The 22,685-nt window shown below is 43.1% G+C and overlaps 2 protein-coding genes across 2 annotated transcripts; one reads left to right on the top strand and one right to left on the bottom strand.

The window, feature by feature from the left end:
• The first annotated feature begins 440 nt into the window (after positions 1-440).
• On the top strand, positions 441-13,389 carry LOC135487057 (receptor-type tyrosine-protein phosphatase T-like). Its single transcript, XM_064770384.1, has 20 exons — positions 441-551; positions 780-1,044; positions 1,409-1,451; positions 1,635-1,734; positions 1,889-1,998; positions 2,599-2,741; positions 3,831-3,918; positions 4,598-4,671; positions 4,979-5,015; positions 5,421-5,518; positions 5,807-5,926; positions 6,170-6,318; positions 6,601-6,736; positions 7,054-7,203; positions 7,433-7,520; positions 9,246-9,319; positions 9,516-9,650; positions 9,847-9,987; positions 10,307-10,603; positions 10,964-13,389. The coding sequence occupies exons 1-20, from the start codon at positions 520-522 to the stop codon at positions 11,036-11,038; spliced, it is 2,355 nt and encodes a 784-aa protein (XP_064626454.1). The 5' UTR covers positions 441-519; the 3' UTR covers positions 11,039-13,389.
• On the bottom strand, positions 13,027-22,285 carry LOC135487062 (A disintegrin and metalloproteinase with thrombospondin motifs adt-2-like). Its single transcript, XM_064770393.1, has 16 exons — positions 22,210-22,285; positions 21,716-21,912; positions 21,289-21,375; positions 20,879-21,020; positions 20,365-20,497; positions 19,849-19,903; positions 19,323-19,400; positions 18,749-18,885; positions 18,336-18,376; positions 18,110-18,221; positions 16,326-16,490; positions 15,555-15,687; positions 14,488-14,601; positions 13,940-13,994; positions 13,613-13,747; positions 13,027-13,157 (listed from the first exon to the last, which is right to left on the bottom strand). Exons 1-15 carry the CDS (start codon positions 22,268-22,270, stop codon positions 13,614-13,616), a joined length of 1,644 nt encoding a protein of 547 aa, XP_064626463.1. The 5' UTR covers positions 22,271-22,285; the 3' UTR covers positions 13,027-13,157; position 13,613.
• Positions 22,286-22,685: the final 400 nt, after the last annotated feature.

The following is a 22,685-nucleotide window of genomic DNA, read 5'->3' as shown; positions in this document are numbered from 1 at the left end:
CTGTAGTGTTGCTGCACAGACATCCAAGGGATATGGACCAAGCGTTTGGCTTAGGAACTGGACCAAGCCAGAAGGCATGTTAACGTTTCTCTCGCCATTGGAACACCATTTTTAACAAAACAATTTTAACTTTTTAAATTCAAGAAAGCGTTTGGTGTCATGACTACATAGCCTTCAAAAAACAATATTTTCAGGACAGATATATGATAGACCAAATCTATAAGTAACACGCGCTATGTATCTGACATTGATTCGGCAGTAACCTCGGCGAATCAAAAATCTATACATACATGTACCGGTACATTCGCCCACCCTTTATTAGTTATGACTACTTATTTGCCTCAAGGAGTTCTTGCTATTCTAAATTTCTCCCAGATGCTCCCTCGTTCAACATGCTCAATACGCTATTTAATTGGATTAAACTTGGCCATTTCAGAAGCAGTGATACCTGAGAAACTCTTTCAAAATGTCTCTTTAGGCAAGACAACGGACAGCACCATCACTCTTGATATACCGAAGATGCCCACGTCATTAAAATCTGGTTCTATTAGGTAAATGGAATTTATGCACTTTCCGCTCCAGGTCTCCGCAAGAATAAGTTAAGCCGTTTTTTGGCCTTCAGTGTGTTCATGTGTTTAGATATTTGAGAGCTTATCCAAACGCGCAATTGATTTTCTTTAAACTTGAGACTTTTGAAGCATAAGCTGCAGCCGCGGATAGCCTTTCAGTCCCCCCCCCCCCCCCCCAATAAAATGTAAGTGATCCATTTATCTTCACAGCAAAGTTCGTATTGCTGTCGAGAAACAGGAACAACGTCGCAGGAGGTCGACACCATTGGAGAAAGAAGAGCGTGGCCATCTAACTGATCATGAAACAGCCAAGGAGAAGGGCTACACTAGTTATATAGCAGCTGAACTTGACGCCAACTTCTCTGGTCCATTCGTTATCGGAGATGGCAAGACGTATGGCGGTTATAAGAACCCTCCACTGACGAAGGGGCAGAAGTATGATGTCATCTTCGGAATAGTGTTAACAGTGGGCGGGGTTCGTACACATCTTAGTTATTGTTCTGGTTCGACAGAATAACAGATAACAAATTATGTTAGAATGTACAAAGCATATTTCCTGTTCAACTGTAATATAATGTGATTTCAATACCGATAAGTAATTAGGATACATTTTCAAAGCCTCAGAGCATTGAAGGGCATCTAATGTTAAATAAAGGCGAATATGCAGGAGATGAACTTATGCAAATGCAATTCCTATCATTGACCAAATTATGGGAAACGGACTGCCAAGTCCGCTGTGTGATCAATGTGATAGCGCAGAAAGAATCTCATTGACAGAGGCAATTATAACTCATAAAGTGTATCAGATGCATTTCATCGATTCTCTGTTTCAATTTCAGGTAACAACAGTCGCCTACAGAAGCTTTGGGATACTCATCACGGGTACAGATTTTATGCTTTGGCCCTATGTATTCATTTAACGCCGAACCTTCCAAGCTAACTTGAACTGTACAGTAATTTTAAAAAGCACGTACACAATCCATGCTATGCTCTTTGCTTATTCATTAGCATGTGTAACTTGTATTACCGCAGTACCTTCAGTGTACTGGTTTCTTTTTCTTACAGTCATGGGTAAGACCTCGGTTAATGTTCCAGGCCTAGCAGCTGGACTGGCTGTTTTTATGGTAGTCATCATCATCATCATTCCTGTGGTCATTATTATGAGGTAAGTAGAAATCGGGAGGGGGGCTTCATTATTGCAGGTTAATGCAGCTTCCCAAGGTAAAATTGCATATGATATTAGGTGCCCTTGTCCCCGAACCCATTAGACATGCCTGGAACGAGGTGTATATATTTTCCTTCTACTGTACCTTTAACAGGAAGAAGCGTAGACGACAGGGAGGAGAAACCGAATCGTTCGGCACTGAGCTCCACGACAGAAGCACTATGCCGGAATTCGAACATGCCGAACACGAATTGACGAAATATGGTAAGACCTGAAAAATAGCCCCGAAATGCCGTTTTAAAAGCCATTCTTACCAATTCGAAGTATGGATAGCCACACAAGGATTTTCTGGTTAGATACTGTAGCATATCAACTGATCGAAATCGCAATAAGTGGCCACGACGTGAATCAGGAAAGGCTTAGATTTTTCTTTATACGTGGTCAGGCTGAAATGAACTCAAGCCACTGAAAACAGAGAGCCAGTAAATATCTCGTCGTGTGACCTCGTATTGATAAAAATTTCGAATTGTTCTGATTTTACGCGGTGGCCACTTCTACAGTTTGTATGATTATTGGTAAAGGATACCCAAACTGTATTACACTTGGATTTAACAACTCTTCATAACTTTCTGTTTGTTTTTTTTCTATTTTGCCCTTTTTTAAACCTCTGATGAACCAGAACATTGATTTTATGTTACTCAGTAGGCTATCAACTCATATCACACAAAGAAGAGCTTAACTGGTCATGCTAACTGGGGAAGAGAGTTGTCCCTTTCCGTATCGGTTCTGAAAAACTTGTGATTAAAAGAACCTATATTTTTTCAATGGATTAAGTAGTATAATCCTATGATTGTTCCGTTTCAGAATCAACTGTGCCCATCGTCCCCATCAAAGCTGGAAAGGAGTTTTCAAATCTCCAAGACCGAATCGTAAATCTTTCTCACCTCACTCCTTATGTCAAGAGCTTAAGAGGCGAGAGGGAAAATGAATTTAAGGACGAATTTGAAGTAGGTTGCATACTCCATGTTGACAAAGCATGTTGTGACAATGGCTAAGCTTCTGGTCGTCTCTGCTTTGTAACATATTGCATTGATACTAGTCCCGGACATTTCTTAAAAATGGCGTGTGCAAGGAGAGTCGAGGGGCTGAAGCCACAATAGTCTTTCCTGATTTGTTGAAACTGGCAGGATCGAGCAATAACTTGTACCTACAGCACAGTATTCAGTTTCTTGATTCCTTTGATTCATAGATGATCATGGATTAAGGAATTGAACCCGAGGCGGAGGACCTTGGTTGAGTTACCAAGACACTCGAGGGTGGAGCTAAAATACAGTCCAAACCCGAGCCGACAGGCGAGGGTTTGGACGAAATTTTAGCTCCACCCGAGAGTGTCTTGGTAACTCAACCAAGGTCCGAAGCCGAGGGTTCAATTTCTATTCTAAAATACCTCAAACTTAAAAAGATAGGCCACGAAATAACTTGAATATGTGCAAATTTGGCAAATTCCATCCATCGCCTGCCCGGAGCGCCGGTAGCGCCGTTGTTTACATTATGTTACGGCAGCCCGTATAGGAAGTCCGGATCGGCTCGCTCAAGTGACGCTAAAATCCGCGCAAATGGGCTATTTGGAGCGTTTTTCTCAGCAAATATGTGTAGTGCTCATTAAAAAACTTAGGGTGGTTGATGCTTCCTTGGCTGATTTGTGTTTGAAGCAGTGTTTTGAGAGCCTCAAACTTCTGAAGTGAGCTGTGTGCATGGTTCCACATTTTAGTGCATCCCGAGGGAACTTTGGTAGAGCATCTTGGTTGCGTGTCCAAAACACTCCACTCTCAGAACGAGGCTTATGCATTTTCCATTTAAAAGTTGACTTTACGGTACCAAGGTATTTTAGAATTAAATTCCAACACACATTTGGTAAACTGGTGCCAAAATGAATATGAAAATAAGCGATTTACCATTAATATGGTTTTTACTATAGGCCTACATTTCATCTTCCAGAACTATCCTATGACCAAGATTTCCTCTTCAGCACTTTATGAAGAATCAGACTCGAATTGTACTTTTATCTTTAAACTGACTACTATCCTCTCTTGCAGGAGTTGCCCGTTGGCGTCGTCAAGTCTACCAAAGAAGCAAAGAAACCAGAAAACTCGGCGCTTAACCGCTACAAAAACATAGCAACCTGTAAGTATGTCATTTCAGGTCATTCAAAGACCTATAATATCCCCAATTCTTAGATTCCATATTCCGGACCGTCTGTAAAACAGGTCATGTGACACCCTTTTCTGTGGCATGATGAACTGGGGTCGGAGATGTGCCCTATCGATTTTGGGCCTGACTTGATACCCAATATGGTTGCTTGATTCGATATCCAATATGGCTCCTAGGCGGCCATATTGGATTTCCGGACTGTAGCCTACTGTTTAACGAGTCACCCGATGGTTTTGCATATCCTGTTGCACAATGGCGTGGGTGGGAGCAGAGCCCCATCGATTTCGGGCCTGATATGTCATGAACAAAATAGCATTTTGGACATGGAATCCCATGGAATACTGTACCTATATCAAAGTGCTCTACTATCCATTAATCAGAAGACAAGTAACTTTTTGAGCATATCAACACCTGATGGACACTCTGCTTTCTCTTGGATTCGACATGTAGAAGACTAGTGATATCTACTCAGTAATCATCAGCATTACCATCACTATCATACATGTGTCATTGTCATCTTTATTCGGGAGACTACATTGTACATTGTACATTGACATACATCTTCTTTTTTGATGCATTAGATTTCCTAGTTACTACTCATTGGCTTGTTTGGTCATGTATTTTGAAGGGCCTAATTATTATTCCTTTTCAGACGACCACAGTCGTGTTATCCTTCAGCCCATCGGCGAAGAGAAATCAGACTACATTAATGCAAGCTACATCCATGTGAGTGGTTATATAACTAGAGTTTGCATATAGAAAGCGTATCAACACGGAATATACCAGCATATTCATTTGAAAAGAAATGGCTCTTCCTCGGTTGTAATTGATTGATATGTGTCTATGATCCGAACATGTCTTGGCGTCTGATTTATTATTACTGGTCAATAGACACAGACACATGTACATGTTTATTTAATAAATGTCCAATTAACTTATTATTCATTTAAAAAATGATTAATGCACTTGATTAGAGAGGGATTATGATCTGATCTGAAGCCTCCTACCTGATGCTTTCATTTTACATTTGCAGGGTTATGATAAAGAGAAAGCCTACATTGCTTCTCAAGGTGAGATGAATTTATTATCATTTTATCATCATCTTCAGTTACAAAGTATGCATTACAAGAAATATTCTATCAGAATAAAAACTTGTCACACAAGTAAAGATTTGAATAATGAACATTTCAAAATAACATCCAAATGTCTTCTATGAATATTTTTTTATGACGAACCACTGTAGGAACCTAAAGGTGTTAGCACTGGTGTCCTCGTACAGTTTCTACATCAACAAGACAAAAGCATCGCTTCCTCGCACAGCAAGCATGTGCATCATTCCTATAGAAACGATATGATGAAAGAGTCATCAAGTCATCGTAACATGTCATTGAAAATAGCTCGAGGCGCAGGCATACATGTAAGACAACGACAGAAGTTTTTTTCGTGTTTTGTCTCTATAACTTTCGAACATCCAGGTCCGCTTCCTAATTCCGTTGCTGCTACATGGAGAATGATATGGCAGAAACGTTGTGCCACCATCATCATGCTCACCAAGCTAGAGGAAATGGGAAAGGTATGCAACACTGATTCAATCCGTCCGAAACACCCACCAATCCCTTATCAAGTTGATGGGGTCCCAAGTCCAAAACACAAACACAGTATGCTTGGTCAGTTAAAAACAATTCAATCCGTGGTCCGAGCGATGAACAACTGATCCCCAGCAAGATCTGATCCAAATAAATTTGAAATCTAATATCCCAATTTGTAATGATAAAGGAAACAAAAGCATACGTTATAACAGGTGCTCACCCTGCTACAAATTTTCGGTCAAGGTCATCTGTAATTTCCGTTTCATTTTCAGAAAAAGTGCGAACAATACTGGCCGAGCCAGGGAAAAAAGACCTATGGGCCATTCACCATACAGCTGGCGGAAGAATACAAGTTTACCGACTACGAGAAGCGAATCCTGAAGGTCACCTTGGTACGCTTCTTATTCTCAGTTCAGGAGTTTTGAATTGGCAAAGTGGAGATCTGTTAGCATAACGCAACCTCTCCACCATCAGTTTGAAAGTGAAGAAAGGCTGCCGGTTTGAAAGTGTGGCTATTGAGGAAGGACATGTCACACGGGCCTACCCACTCTGATAAGTGAAATCATACGATATAATCATGATAATACACTATATGACATTATGAGGTTTTTAATTGCACAATTGCTGGCTTTCAGAAGGGTGAGGTGCGCACTGTGAAGTTCTTCCACTTCACCGCCTGGCCTGACCACAATGTCCCCAAGTTCGCTTGCTCCTTGCTAGAATTCAGAGAAAACGTCCTAAAGGAGATAGAGTATGGAAAGGCACCCATAATGGTACACTGCAGGCAAGTAAAAGAGACGCAATGGGTAATTGTGCCAAAGCAGAAAAGGCTGTTGTGTAAAATCTTTTTGACCAAAAGTGCCATTAGGCACCTCGTGAGTACGCCTATGAGCTCCATAAATATTTTGCCCACGACTTTCCCTCGACAAGACTACTATTGACTGCCAAGTGGATTGGTAGCTGTTTAAAGTATTGGTTTGTTTCTTCAGTACTTGATCTTCCTCCAGAGACCTGGTTATCATAGAAATTCGAGCTTAAAACTTATCACCGTCTTTATTTATTGCAGTGCTGGAGTGGGCAGGACGGGGACCTTCATCGCTATCGACTATCTCATCCGTCAAGGAAAGGCTGAGAAGAAGGTCAACTTCTATGAGTGTGTTCGCAAAATGAGAGAACAGAGACCGAACATGGTACAGAACCTGGTAAGTTAATTTCTACGAGTGAGCCCTAAGAATGAGGGAGCAGAGAGAGAATATGGTACGTAAGTCAACATCTCTGATTGTGTCCACAAAATGAGGGAACAGAGACCGAATATGATACAGAACGTGGACAGACAACATCGACGAGAGTGTGCCCTCAAGATATGGGAATAGAGACCGAACATGGTACAGAACTTGGTGAGTCAATATCTACGACTGTGTCCTCAAAATGAGGCAGAGGCATTTCTGATGTCACCGTTGTCTTCAGTCAGCTGCTACTGGAACCATGTCTTAGATATCATAATGGTTTCGTTTCACAGGGGCAGTACACACATATACACGACGCCATTTTGGAGTTTTTCAAGATAGGGATAACGAACATCCAGAGTGCCAACTTCCCTGAGAAGTACAGTGACATGATCAAAATGATACCGGGGAGGCAGACCTGTCAATTACAGAACCAATATTCCGTATGTATATTTTCTTTCTCGAGTGTAGTTCACGTTGTCATTGTAGCGAGTATCCAAAAGCGATTTCCGATTTCCGTCCAAGTGTCCTTCACACACGTGGCGTGTGTATCAAAATTCCAAACACCATCGATGGTGATCCCGGTAACACAACATTCTTGCAGACACAGGGTTTGAGTGTAAACTCATGAGAGTCAATCCGTATCAGATGCATATCTCTCATAAATTTCAGATTCTGGGGGCATTCACTGATGCGATCATCCCATCAGAGCGGGCCCTAGCAAACATGGGTAAGAACAGAAACAAGGACATTATCCCAGGTAAGTTCATAGACCAAAACGAATAGGCAGGTTTAGCAACCCATACGAACGAAAATGTTTGTGGTGACATCACGTCTTTTGTCAATTTATTTACCTGACACTCGTAAATCGGAATCAGGGAACTCGTCAAAAACCATTGTTAAAGAAATACATTTTTCACTCATTTTCGTCGTTCGAAGCTCTTTGAAAGGATTGCGAAACTCACCGAATAAATTAAAGATTAATGAGCTTTATTATCTTTGCCATATGCAGATCAAAACTAGTAGCTTCATATATCTTGCTTATATAGTACACGACTCAGAGGCAAAGGGCCTGAAAACTATGCCTTCATTGGAAGAATCCCGTTGATGACAGCGAATGTGAAAAAACTGAGATAAGAAAATGTTGCCCATTTCTATAGTTTTCATTACATGTAGCTGCGGACGCATTGAAGTTCATTCCCTGTCTCCCGGTTGGTCTATTCCTCTATATAGACTGCCTCTCCCTTAGCAGGGTGGAGAGACGGGTTTATCGAGTCAAGAGTTAACAATCGCAATACGCCTTGTCATGTAAGGGAGTCAGTTAGGAGTTTTCACAAAGCCCCCTAAAGCCCGCAGCACACTAGCCGCCAACTTTGGCGACAAGAAGCGTTCAGCTGACGCCTCTCGACGCCGAAGTTGGCGGCCAGTGGATCCCGGTCAGAGCACACCTGCCCAGAATCGGCGTCCAGTAGCGTCTTTTCCGCCACTTTGGGCTGCCATTTTGAAATCATGTGATATCAAGACGCATACTGATTGGCCATAGCCTCGCCGCCGACGCCAATTCAGGCGGCAATCCGTAGCACACCTGGCTTCTTCTTGCTTTCAAACGCGGCGATACGCGTCAAAAATCAAACATGTTAGATATTTGGCGTTGAGTTGCGGCAAGTCGCGTTCGCCGACGCCGTTCGTAGCAGACTAGGGATTTTTCAGGCGTTCAGGACTCTTGCGGCAAAAAACGCCTGTGAACGCCGAAGTTGGCGGCTAGTGCGCTACGGGCTTAAACGCCAACGCGAACGCCTATCACATTGTTCGGCATCGTGATCAGGAAGTTGGACAATTGGATGGGCGTTCATGTGGGCGTTATGGGTTGTTAAGCCCGCAGCACACTAGCCGCCAACTTCGCCGTTCACTGGCGTTTTTTGCCGCAAGAGCCCTGAACGCCTGAAAAATCCCTAGTCTGCTACGAACGGCGTCGGCGAACGCGACTTGCCGCCACTTGCCGCAACTAAACGCCAAATATCTAACATGTTTGATTTTTGACGCGTGTCGCCGCGTTTGAACGCAAGAAGAAGCCAGGTGTGCTACGGATTGCCGCCTGAATTGGCGTCGGCGGCGAGGCTATGGCCAATCAGTATGCGTCTTGATGTCACATGATTTCAAAATGGCAGCCTAAAGTTGCGGAAAAGACGCTACTGGACGCCGATTCTGGGCAGGTGTGCTCTGACCGGGATCCACTGGCCGCCAACTTCGGCGTCGAGAGGCGTCAGCTGAACGCTTCTTGTCGACAAAGTTGGCGGCTAGTGTGCTGCGGGCTTTAGCGAGCGTATTCGACTATTTCGTGTGGATGGCTCCCCGTATCATCCGGAATTGAGTGGATGTACATGTTCGCCACGATGACACCCGGATTCCGAACTAGATTTAAAACTATACTCCTATAGAATGTTACAAAGCCAACTTTACTAACTTCAAATTGTTCGATTAACAGATGTCCTCTCTCGTGTTGTCTTGACTTCACTAACAGATGGATGGGACGATTATGTTAATGCAGTTTATGCCACGGTAAGTTAATAATCTTATGATATTTGAAGTATCAGGGAGCACCAGGCCACAGGGTTAACAAAATACAAGAGAAGTAATACCATTGAGTAATCAATAGGCCTAGGTAAGTGCCAGAATAAACTGCGTGTGTCACAAAAAGGTCCAAATATTTCATCAACAATACATTCTTCTCCATATTTCAACCAATTGATTTTAGGGTTACGGTCAGAAGGACACCTACATCATCACCCAGATGCCCCTGCCGGAGACAATGAAGGACATCTGGCGGATCGTGCATGATACGGGAATCTCCACTATTGTCATGATGAACGTGGTCGATGACACCGATGAGGTAAGACATTACACTGGGCTGTAGAAGTCCTTGCAGTCATGATTGCCTCGCTGTCTCACACATGCAAAAACCGGTGTCGCCATTGTTTGGTTCAAGATGTTCAGAAATGTTGCATACATATCGCTCTCAATTTCACAAAGTTGGATTACGGTAGCTTCCTAAATTAATGACATTGTTTGTTGCTTCCCTTTTATAGTTTTCCACTGCAGTCTATTGGCCACAAAAGACTGAGCGTATGGTGTTTGGCCCACTGGTGGTAGAGGGCCTGGACGTTGACAATTCCAACAGTGACATCACTGTCAGGAGCCTGAGGCTTTCAAAGATGGTGAGAAAAGGGGTAGGTAAATACATATAGGCCTATACATGAACCTTCTTCTCGATATCATGGGGCGATTCAGCCAACACGGCAACGGCTTGAAATATAAGTGGACTGTTTCAGCTGCTAATTCTATAACTCAGCGGCAGTAAAAGGTTAACATTTTTAGTTTTGGAAGTGACGATTTAGCAAGCCCGGCTTACCAAACAGCGGCGACTGTTTTACCCTCTATGGAGAGGGCCCAACGCATTAATATCAGCAATAATATCGAATATAAGCGCTGAACATATCTGGCCGCCTCGAGTTCATTTGACCATTGTCATCCTTGTACTGTTTTTAGGGTAAACACGTATCGGATCGAATGGTCCGCCATTTCCAATTACAAACCTGGCCCAATGGTCAGCCGACTCCATCCTCCCCGGAGTCGATTGTGGAGCTGTTACAAATGGTGGAAAAGTGGCAACAAAAGGTCGAGAACAAGAAGATACTTGTGCAGTGCAGAGACGGTGCTTCCCAGAGTGGTGTCTTCTGCCTGGCGCATTCCGTCATTGAGAAGGTCAAGGTCGACCATGAGGTGGATGTTTTCCAGTATCTCCGTCTGCTCAGGACAAGCAGATCACAACTCGTCAATACCTATGTAAGTAGTCCCCGCCTGCACCAAAGCCAGGCTTGTCATCTCCAGTCGTCGGAAACAGTAGTAGAGTTTTGCACCTCTGTCCAAATTTATGTCCCGCTGACTACTAAATTGCCATTTTCATTTTATTCCGGATATCGTGTCTTGACTTAGGTCAACACATTGATCATAAGAATATGCTAGTCATTTGTAGCGTCCAGTAAACAAATAAAATATACCCTTATAGTTTGACCAACCTGACGGGATGCAGGGGCCAACTATCTGAGTAGTGGCTTATGCATGACGTGCGTTGTTACGGACCCGGTCGCATTCTTGCATTTTGTGGTAAAACCTTCGTTCTCCATATTCAATCTCGTTTTTCAGGAGCAATACAAGTTCATTCATGAAGTTGTTCTGAAGTATCTACAGGGATTCGATATCTACGCTAACTTCCAGTAACAGTTTAGTCACCTCCCAGGAAACGACGACCGGATCTAAAACGAATTGTTAGTTGCTCGTTGAAATTAGACGGTGGAAACCAGCCTGAAGTTGCCTTCTTATTTCTTATTCTCGATTCTTTAAGAAAACTACATCTATAAGTATGTTTCAATAATCAAGACCTCACAAGTCGGACGCTCTTCTACTGTGCTTGAAGAAATCCTTCTAGAACCTATGGGCAAGGCTGACTTTGATTCCTGGATGTAATTTTGCATATTTTCAACTTAATACATCACGAAACAAGCAAAATATATACCACATATCGGCGGCGGTCGAACGTGACCATCCCAAACAAGACTGATGTTCCGATGTTATAGCCCTTTAACTACAGTGGAACCCCAGTAAAACGACGACTCATGGGACCGAGGTTGAATGGTCGCGTTACCGGGGTGGTCGCGTTAGGGAAGTTGAAAATCCGGGGACAAATGCATGATTAGGATTTCCCGCAAAAAATTGTCTAACTTATTCCGAAAATTTTTTCATCCTTCTGATTCAAAAAAATTTTCAAAGCCAAATGTTTTTGGGGGCTGATGATGTTTCTTCATTTTGTGCTGAAAAAGAACAAGTCAAAGAAATATTTGGACTTGAACATTTTTTTCATCTGTAGCATGACAAATTTGCCACAATCAATTTCTTAACCGAAATCATGGCAGCATTCGTCTTTTCAGTTCTCATCATTCCGCATTTAGAACGCTCCAATGTGTTCGTTGATAAACGCTGTCTGACTTAATGCAAATCACATGATTTTTTGCTGTCGGTACCCAGCATGTCTAACACCGACAGGGCTGTCCGTGATGTTATGATAATCAAGAGAGAGCTTTGCGCCGAGGTGTTAATTGGAGACGCGGTCGCGACCGATTACGGCAATTAGGCCCTTTGGTCGGGTTAGAGGGGTGATTGTGGTCTTTGGGACCGCCCAATCCAGTAGTCGTGGTCTGGGTACAGGGATGGTCGTGTTACCGGGGGCCTTGTTGTGGTAATTAGAGAGGAAACCATTTGGGACCGGCGAATATTGATCGTCATAGCGTTGTGGTCGCGTTATCGGGGTGGTCGCCGACCGGGGTTCCACTGTACATGTAACCAAGACTTAACAAGGAGGCAGTAGCGACCTCAAAATCTTAATGAATGAGATGGATTGTATTACTCAGAGTTTAATCATGACGTAGACTATATATTGGATGAGAGTTTTAAACGTTTTCAACCCTGCAGTTATAGATTTCGAAAGCATAGTTGCAGGTCAACTAAGGATGACATATTGAGACGATCAACATGTGATGGAATAGCCAAAGATATCCCATCAATTAGGGCTACATTCAGTAGGCCTTTTGTAAGTGATGAATGGTCATATGTGGCCCGAAAACCTTGCAACTGTGCCTTGTTTTTGGAATCACGGCCCTGTGATATTCTTGTCGGTTAAAACAGGGGGATTTTTTATACGTATTTATATATTTACACTTATATTAATTTATTCAAGGTTGGGCGATAATATGATATCCATGCGAGTGTATACATGACTATATATTGCACTTAAAATACTGTAGTCTCGCGCCTGTTCGTATAACCGCAATTTTTTAAATTTTCAACAAGCCCTAAAAATTTGGAAAATTCAGAAAAAGATCGAGTGACCATAAAATGTATCATAAGTTAATCATGCATAATTATCACTAGTCTTCAAAATGAAACGTTATACGAACATTCGCGTCTCACATTGTACAGCTTCGACTTATAATTGCTCACTAATCATGAGGTGATGTTATGACGGAGAGGAAAGTCATTGGCGGACTTGGACGGGAAGGCCATGCGGGAAAGTGAGGGCAGTGAGAAGTCGGTGGGGCCCGCATCGCTCTCAAGCCCGCGCGTGGATAGTGCAAAGGGATGAGTCAGGTTTAGTGTGGAACTGGCCAATTCCCGCAAAGATATATATAAATAAAGAACAGTGACACACAGTGTTCATGCTAATCATATTGTATCGCTCTTGCCAACATTTTGAAGTCTACATATAAACATCGAGGAATTATAGCAGCGAGCATAGCTACGGGCGTGTCAGACGTTTTCCATGCAGCATCAGTCATTATCCGAACTGAAAAAGAATTAAAACAATCGGTATCTGTTGGCTTCCTCTCCAATGTAACTTAAGGCAGCCCGCCCCCCCCCCCCCCCCACATTTACATCATAATCACCGGCCTCGTTAAGACCACCAGGGATATTCAATATACATACTCCGCCTCTTAATAATATTTCAAATAAATGACATGTACTGTACTGTTCTTTGAGAGGACAACGATGAATTATTTGAGCAGAAGACGTTTTCATACAGCTAAAACACTTTTGTTGTTGTCTTATTTAATTCGACATTATGCTGATCGGAAATAGAAAGGAAACTGGGTGAAAAGACCATACCGCCACGGCAGTCAAATGAGAATGGGAAGAGGCAGTACCACACCTTGTGGTTTATCTTACCTTAAGCACACGACTTGCAGCAATGCTCCTTAACCTGACTCTGCCCGCAGTACCACACCTTGTGGTTTATCTTACCTTAAGCACACGACTTGCAGCAATGCTCCTTAATCTGACTCTGCCCGCAGTACCACGCCTTGTTTTGCGACACTAACTGTGCGCAGGTCATGCTACCAAACCACAAGGACAGCGAGTCTCCATATACGCAAGTATCTGAAATGAAAAAAAGACGACAAAATTTGAAAATAAGACTTTTCAAGATAAAGGAGTATACATGTAATATAATTCATGAATTATAAGAAGTTGTCTTTCTGTCGAATGAATGACGTCCATATTGCACCAATCTGTCTTATTGAAAATAGACACGATTTCGTATCAACCGGCCGGTAAGTTCATACCACTTACCTGAGTTCATTGCTGGAGCAGACGAGTCATAGACACAATCTCCTTCGACACACCACTGGAAGTACAACAGAATTAGCATCAGAAGCAGTTGTTCTCCTCAAAATGCTCAATTAATAGGTGGATTATAATATCGTGCTAAAATCAGGATTGGACACTGTGACGACATTGCCAAGGCACTCTCAATGAATACTTTTTAAAATCATCTTGGTGACGTTATAATCCTGCCTCATCGTGCATAACCAGAACTAGAATTATCTGATGATGTTGTTCCTTCCATGATGACATTGACTTCTAGTGCCTTTACTTGTCACTCAGACATTCTGAGAGGTAATAGTAATGAGTGCATTAAAACTATTTAGGTTCAACTCATGCGTTTATGTCACTATCGCTGTGGCCAACTCTCAGTCCAATCACGACATCGATGATGTGAAGTCACGTACTGTACAGTCACGTTAAAAAATGGAGGCCAATAATGGTGGAAATCATACAACATTAACATGTTTGCTTAGATATTTTATGTGGAGAATGGATATCATCCTACTATTTACCTTCTTGTTACCACAGCTTGTTCCACGACTGGCATGGCCGCCAAATCTCCAGCCCGACACTCCTGACTTCCAACAGTTCAGCTGCTTGCAGAAAGTGTTCTCTCCTAACGAGCCCTATGGAGGAAAAACAAATTGTTGAGATCAAATACAGCACAAAAGCGAGGTCATTTCATATTGATGCCACAAAAGGATATGTTTAGCCTTTTCTTCAATCGACTCCTCTACATTTTTATCCTCTCCTCCGACAGCCTCCCTCTAACATGTTTGGTCTTTCCCTCAACAGCTGGATTCGCATTGTGATGGAATTGACCAGCTAATGATCGCGTGCTTTGCACACAGGTTTTGCAGCAGTGACGTCAAGGCAGTTACATTATAACTGCCTTGAGAAGGATGTTCCGTGTTTAAAACGACGCTAGAGAGATGAAGACCGATCCCGAGTCCTCTGAATCCTCGCTTTCCTCTGAAATAACTGAGAAAAATTATCAGTGCTGTGTGATGAGACACATTTCAACTCGATAAATCTTAAGTTGCCTTTCTTATCAGTGTTCACATCGTGCCAGTTGAATATAATTAAACATAATTAGAAATTCAGATTTTAGATTTTGACCGAGACAAGACCACTAATGAATATTCATAGCCGGTTGGAGGGTCGAGGCCTATCAATTAGACGAGTGCATGTTTTTAACTCTCAAGTACATATTTGGAGTGGTATTGAAAAAATATTTGCTGTGGCAAGTCTACAGATATAAAGAAATTATTTGATGAAAAAATTAATTTCGAATTTTGCTAATTTGGTAATAGGGGGCGTGTTTTGAGTTTTTTCTGCCAGTTGGCTGAAAAGAGTGGAAATATCAAAGTCTGTCTAATTTGTCGATTATCAAAAAATTTCCGTGGTCAACTACCAGTTTATTTTTCACCATTTACTTGCCCGACTGTCCGGAATAACATTATCTAAATTTCAGATTCACAACCGCACGCAGTATTTGATGCGTCGCGGTCAAACATTGACAATTTAACTGCTAAAAGGCTTTAAAAAAATCAATTGTGGTCTCGACCAATTTACGCACCCTGAGGTATTTATATCCAGCTCCGTGTTCTTGCTCGCATTGGTAGTCAGCATTCCACTTCTGGCCTGGTGCCTTCACCTCCAAGACGTCAGAGCCATGAGCGGCCGAGTCCAGCAGACAATTTTTGTTTACGCTAAATACAAACAGATGAATAATGTGGAGTTTAAGGCGGTTATCGCTACTTTACCCTTTGGTCAGCTGTGGAAACATTTCGAGAAAACAACAACATCTGAGGAGAAAGCCGTTGCCAAGAATGACACGGCACATCACAGACTATTGAAAGAATGGCGTCGGCGTCCGCGTTTTGCATTAGAGAGGTTCAAAATAAAATGAGAAAACAGGAACGAGAACACGGTGACTTTTTTCTCTGGTCGACGACGTCATCGAGTCAAGTTGACGCCTTGTATTATTGTCATACTATAGGCCGGTGTAACAGTAAAAAATGCCCCCCTGGAAAAAAGTGTCCGGCCCTATTGTATTCTGCAATATGGTTCTATAGAGACCCTGACTGTCAACAGCTCAGAGATTGAAGCGCATAATAGAATCCTTTGTTTCCCGGGCATTCTATCCTAGGACATTTTAAACTTCTACACCGGGCCTACTAAACATTAAAGACACGCAGTTTATCGCAATTCTGACACAGGCAACGCGAAATGCCACCTCGTTCTCAGAATAAAATCTGAGCGGCTCAAACGCTGATAGTACAGCAGATCTACGAGATTAACAATAGAAAACGCCAACATCGTGTCGGAGTCTTTTTCGATCTCATACCTATTGAGGGCGTTGATGGCGTTCTTGAAGTTAGCGATAGTGCAAGAGGAGAATCTGTACGGATTCTTGTAAGTGGCGCCCCCTGTTAAGCCGACTGTAGGCGACATGATGTAAGCGTCACTCGAACGACAGGTGTTCCAATCCCCATCGTGCCTGGAACCGATACTGAAACAAAAGAGTAATGCATGTACACCTTCAATAAATGCATATTCGTACATGACTACCTCGTCCCAACAGCTAATTGGTACAAGGGACGTCCAATGTTTTGTGATAATAACGAATGATTTTCGGTAATTTTCTCTCCTTTGGTGAGTTTTATGACACTCCTTTTGTGTGCACTGTAGAGTTGACGTCAATAATGAGAGAATAATGCTTGAATATCATGTTTCTATACATGACCGAGTTCATGTTGAGCCACTGAGATGACTACGTACTGTAACCGAGTTCATGTTGAGCCACTGAGATGACTACGTACTGTAACCGAGTTCATACGGAGCCACTGAGATGACTAGTTCTTGTGACCGAGTTCATGTTGAGCCACTGAGATGACTACGTACTGTAACCGAGTTCATACGGAGCCACCGAGATTACTAGTTCTTGTGACCGAGTTCACGTGGAGCCACTGAGATGACTAGTTCTTGTGACCGAGTTCATACGGAGCCACTGAGATGACTAGTTCTTGTGACCGAGTTCATACGGAGCCACTGAGATGACTAGTTCTTGTGACCGAGTTCATGTGAGTCACTGAGATGACTAGTTCTTGTGACCGAGTTCATACGGAGCCACTGAGATGACTACGTACTGTAACCGAGTTCATACGGAGCCACTGAGATGACTTGTTCTTGTGACCGAGTTCATGTTGAGCCACTGAGATGACTAGTTCTTGTGACCGAGTTCATGTGGAGCCACTGAGATGACTAGTTCTTGTGACCGAGTTCATGTTGAGCCACTGAGATGACTAGTTCTTGTGACCGAGTTCATACGGAGCCACTGAGATGACTACGTACTGTAACCGAGTTCATACGGTGCCACTGAGATGACTAGTTCTTGTGACCGAGTTCATGTTGAGCCACTGAGATTACTAGTTCTTGTGACCGAGTTCATGTGGAGCCACTGAAATGACTAGTTCTTGTGACCGAGTTCATGTTGAGCCACTGAGATGACTAGTTCTTGTGACCGAGTTCATGTTGAGCCACTGAGATGACTAGTTCTTGTGACCGAGTTCATGTGGAGCCACTGAGATGACTAGTTCTTGTGACCGAGTTCATGTGGAGCCACTGAGATGACTAGTTCTTGTGACCGAGTTCATGTTGAGCCACTGAGATGACTACGTACTGTAACCGAGTTCATACGGAGCCACTGAGATGACTAGTTCTTGTGACCGATTTCATGTGGAGCCACTGAGATGACTAGTTCTTGTGACCGAGTTCATGTGGAGCCACTGAGATGACTAGTTCTTGTGACCGAGTTCATGTTGAGCCACTGAGATGACTAGTTCTTGTGACCGAGTTCATGTGGAGCCACTGAGATGACTAGTTCTTGTGACCGAGTTCATGTGGAGCCACTGAGATGACTAGTTCTTGTGACCGAGTTCATGTGGAGCCACTGAGATGACTAGTTCTTGTGACCGAGTTCATACGGAGCCACTGAGATGACTAGTTCTTGTGACCGAGTTCATGTGAGTCACTGAGATGACTAGTTCTTGTGACCGAGTTAATACGGAGCCACTGAGATGGCTAGTTCTTGTGACCGAGTTCATGTGAGTCACTGAGATGACTACTTACTTGTGACCGAGTTCATGAGCAGCAGTGGAGATGAGCATCGAAAGTGACTGATTCTCCTCGACGATTGATACAGCATTTATTCCTAGGCAAATAGATTTCAAGTACGCCAAACCTAGAAAACGTGCAAAAACAAATCAGTAAATTTCAAGCTCGCCAAACCTAGAAAACATGCCTGCAAGTGAATAAATTCCAAGCTCGCGGGCCAGACCAAAAATGAGTTTCTTACCTATGACGCTTGTACTCCCGTCGTCCATATAGATGTTGTACCTTCAAAATAAAAAGCATTGTTATTGTGACAGTGTAAGCTCTCCAAGGCGAACACAATTCTCTGATAACGTTATAGCTATATTATTATAAGTTATGACTATAGTAATGAATATATCAATCGGTCAAAGGTCCGTTCATGATTATCCTTTTCATACGGGAGCAGAACATCGGAGATCGATAAAGATGGCTTCGGGAAAGCCCCCCCCCCCCCCCCCCCCCCCCCCCCCCCCACACACACGCACACACGGCCAGCTCTAAAGAGACAAAGATGACGAGAAGATAATGTCCAAAGGTCCCCGAAGTGACGTCACGCACTACTCCATTTGTATTTGTCACGGAATCGGAAGTTGATTAGGCCTCTGAAAGACTTACGCGGTCATGAGCATGGCATGGTCATGGTCGGGGAAATAGGACTTAGCCGACTCTCGCCATTTCTTGAACTTGTCCATTGCCAGGGAAGCTTGCACATATCCATTGATGGCGAGTGGATACGTCCAGCTGTCAGGATACTGAAGAACAAGGAACATCTCATAAACGCCATGCATGCATGGATAGATTTTGTCACTGACTATGGTCTAGCTGGCACTGCTCGCTAAAAAGCCTTATGGCCGGGAAATTTCATGCCGATGTAAAAATCGGCGTTGTGTGTATTTCAGTATTTCTGTCAGTATTTTGTCAGAATTTCTCTTTGAATAATTCGCTCTTAGCGATGCTTTTGCCAGTTCTGGCAAAATAGGTAGTCATATTTTAGACTGTTGTTAAACTGCTGCAATTTTTGGAAATATGTCCCCGAGGCGGTTGAATCTCATGTGGGCCCTAGGCTATCACCCAGAAGCGGACTGACAGAGTTTTTAACCTGAAATTCAGAAATTCAGATATTTAGATTTGAAATCAATCTACTGAATTTTTGAATAATGACTACTTGATTTCTGATTATTTTACTTACCTTGCTGATTTCGATAGCAACCAGTCGAAGGTACATGGAGAAGGAAGAATCTTGAATGTTTGAGTAGCGGAGGTCCATCTGCGCAAAAAATCACCAACGATATTTTTACCAGCAGGAAAATGCTCAACATTACACTCGATGAACTTTAGCGGTTAAAAAAAACGGAGATATCTGTCAATTCATTTTATCTTTAAAAGAATTATTCGCATCGGATAAAAAATAAACAATAAACATGTGCGAAATGCCATACCAGAGTCGAAGATGTGGCGGGCAAGAATCAGTCATCAAACTATGACCTGCCACGTAGAACTCAGGGCCTGCTTTGTCAACACGTAACACTGTTGCAGGTCCAAAACAGGTCTGCACCAGACCAATGCTTTTTGTTATAACCGTCTTCAATACATAAGAGCAAGAATTTAAAAAAGTAAGAATGTGGGCACAATACAGGGATGTGAATCTTATTTACGACTTGATCACAATTCCAGAGGCTTTGTCATTGACTGAGAGGAAATGCATGTCAACTTACTCCATTTATGACGTAGCTGAAGTGCTCCTTAATGGCTTGTGTATCGTGCTTGTGGCTAAAAAAGAAAAATTCGACTCACGTGAGATCACACACGCACTTTTAGCATGAAGGAATTATGAAGGTCTCACGCAAAAAATGTGGCATTTTTTGATGAGACCGATTTGCTTCTTCTTCATCCCATTAGCCATTCTGACAAAAGCGGTTTTCAATGATACTCAATACTCCGCCTGTCGATATTAGTGTGAATGACGATGGAGGAAAAAAGCCTGATCTCATGATCTCTATTTGCTGGAGCATTGGTTTCATGTGAAGCATCTTACATATCACGATAATAATGATCATTTTTATTGTCATGAATACAAAATTACAGTTGGTACACGCGGCAGAGCTTTGTTACTTCACGCCTGACACCCCAGACGATGCAAAAAATTGCAATCGCGAGTTCGTTGAGAAATTTGTGTGAAATGGCTTCTATCGTGTACTCGTTACCCTTCCACTCGGCTGTTGTCTACTCACTACTTAAAGCACTGGTAGTCGCAGAAGAACATCAATTCAATGCCGTATGCTGTCTTGCCGCTGGCCCTTTTCGAAACGATCGGTTGCTCAGCTCTCTTGCTCATTATCGTGTCGCCAGGGACAGAGAGGGCATCTGAGGAGGGGAGAAACGATTGATTAACGGAAGTCAGGGTACACAAATTCGGCGAGGGGGGTGGGGGAAATTTACGAATGCTGGCGCATTCGCCTCTACATTTTCACCATTTTGGTACCAGGAGCAGGGGTTCCTGAAATTAATGGAAAATTGTACGTCGTCGCGTTCATTGCAATCAATTGAAACGCTGGGTTGCTTCGCCAACAGCCATGCACCCCCATCATGGGTTCTATTTCAGTTTATATTGAGTGGTCGAAAACAACGGAAAGAAATTTTAAATAACAAACATGAAAAATGTCAATTTTCCAGAAATTAGCGCGAACCGCAAAATCAAAAAGTCTCGAAAATGTGGCGATATATATGCAGTATGTAACAACTTACCGATTCCAAAATCAGCCTTTTCATTCCTTTTTCTGACCATCAAGTGCGGTACACCCCCGTCTACATCACGTTTCCTGTCCGTTGTGATCTCCTGACTGGGCTCGAGGTGGATGGTGTAGTCGCCGTCATGAAGCAGACCCCTCTATTGGCAGAAGGAAGCATTAGCATGTGCATTGAGGTACACATTGATTTCAAACTGCAATAAAGATCTCGGCCTATCTAAGAGATTTGCAAGACATGTCCAAGCTTCCTTTCATATCCGCAACCGAACCAGAATCGCCTGTTGCCATCTGTAGCGACTGCTGTACCATTGCATAGAAATCGATCCGTTCAAGGCGACTCGAATCGCAAATGCAATCGCTATGGCTGGTCCATTTCTCCGTCAAGGCAAGACAATCATCTATACTTACCACGCTCCTTCTGTAGACGCCACTTTCGGTGAGATCACTTGAGATGAGAAAGGCCGCTCCGTTTTCCGCGTCATGGTAAGCTGTACCCTGAAATCATAGACAATATAAGTATATAAAAGCCAGTGTCCACGAAAGCGGGGAGCCATGCGCCTTTTAAAAACGCGTTGGTTTGCCTTTTCTTTTTTCATTAAAAATTAATTGTTCTCCCTTCAACCAGAGTCTGAAAGACTCTGCTTCAACGCAGCTGATTTGGACATCACATCGTTGTTACTTTACCGATGCACTTTTCAATTTGGTCCCTCCGTACAGCGGGACATCACCATAATGCCTGCGACAAGTTAAGATAGGCAAAGACAAAGTTGCAGCTGCTGGATATCATCGGACTTCCGCAGCTGCAGCAAAAAGAAACTATACGAATGGTACTCACCAGTGAACGGGATTTCGGCTCCTTCCTTGGCTTTCCATCTTCACCAGTTATGAACACGGGGACGTTCTTGTTGAAATTGTCTCTGCGGCGTAGTGTCAAGCTTCTCTCCTTTCCTGGGTGGTCAATCTTCAAGTTCACGATCGTAGGATCAGCTTCCCCGCTTTGGTCGAGATCTCTGATGAATACACGCTCGTCATCTTAAAGGGACAGAACAATCAGTAGTTCAAATGATGGAAAACCGTGAAAACTGTGACGAACTTGGAGTTTGCAATAATGCTCTATCCAGTCACTTCGCATTTGTGAATTTCGGCTTTTTTCTTCAATCTCACGACAGACTTTAATTCATGGATAAACTGTCATAATTTCAAAATAGTCAGGGATAGGTTTTGTTTCGACACGGACGCCAATTTCGCTGTGACTGAACACGTGCAACAAATCACAGTCAAATACGCGAACTTTACCAAAACAGGTTATGAATAGAACAATTGGCTTACCTATATATCTGCTGGCGGCGACCGCCAACAGGGCGCAGAAGCAGAGAATCCCGGACTTCATGGTGTCTTCAGTGTGTCACGTCGGTTTCCCAAGTGAGGATGAGGCCAAGTCTCATTCCTTTTAAAGGCCTGGACAGTCATTGTTGGTTAAAGCTTTTCTATCACACTTTTGTTCCGGGGATTTGCATTCACAATATCAATATTGCCATCAACTAATCAGGATAAAGGCCTGATACCACTCAGAGCGTTTCTCGCGATGCGGCAAAATTTAATCTGTTCCACACCAGGAGGGGGTGGGGGCAATGGCAATGTAACCTGATTGTTGGTTTAGAGGACTTCTTTGCAGACAGTGTTCTGAGTAAACGATGGGCCCTGACGATCCGCTTAGATAATGCCTGTCCCTCCCTCTGTCGCGATGAGAACAACGATGAACGACAACCGACGACGACTTATGCCACGATATTTTCATCTCCTCG

The sequence above is a fragment of the Lineus longissimus genome, chromosome 4, assembly GCF_910592395.1.
Source record: "Lineus longissimus chromosome 4, tnLinLong1.2, whole genome shotgun sequence".
NCBI lineage: Eukaryota > Metazoa > Nemertea > Pilidiophora > Heteronemertea > Lineidae > Lineus > Lineus longissimus.
The sequence above is the reverse complement of the archived record's forward strand: the minus strand, read 5'-3'. Positions and strand labels throughout refer to the sequence as shown.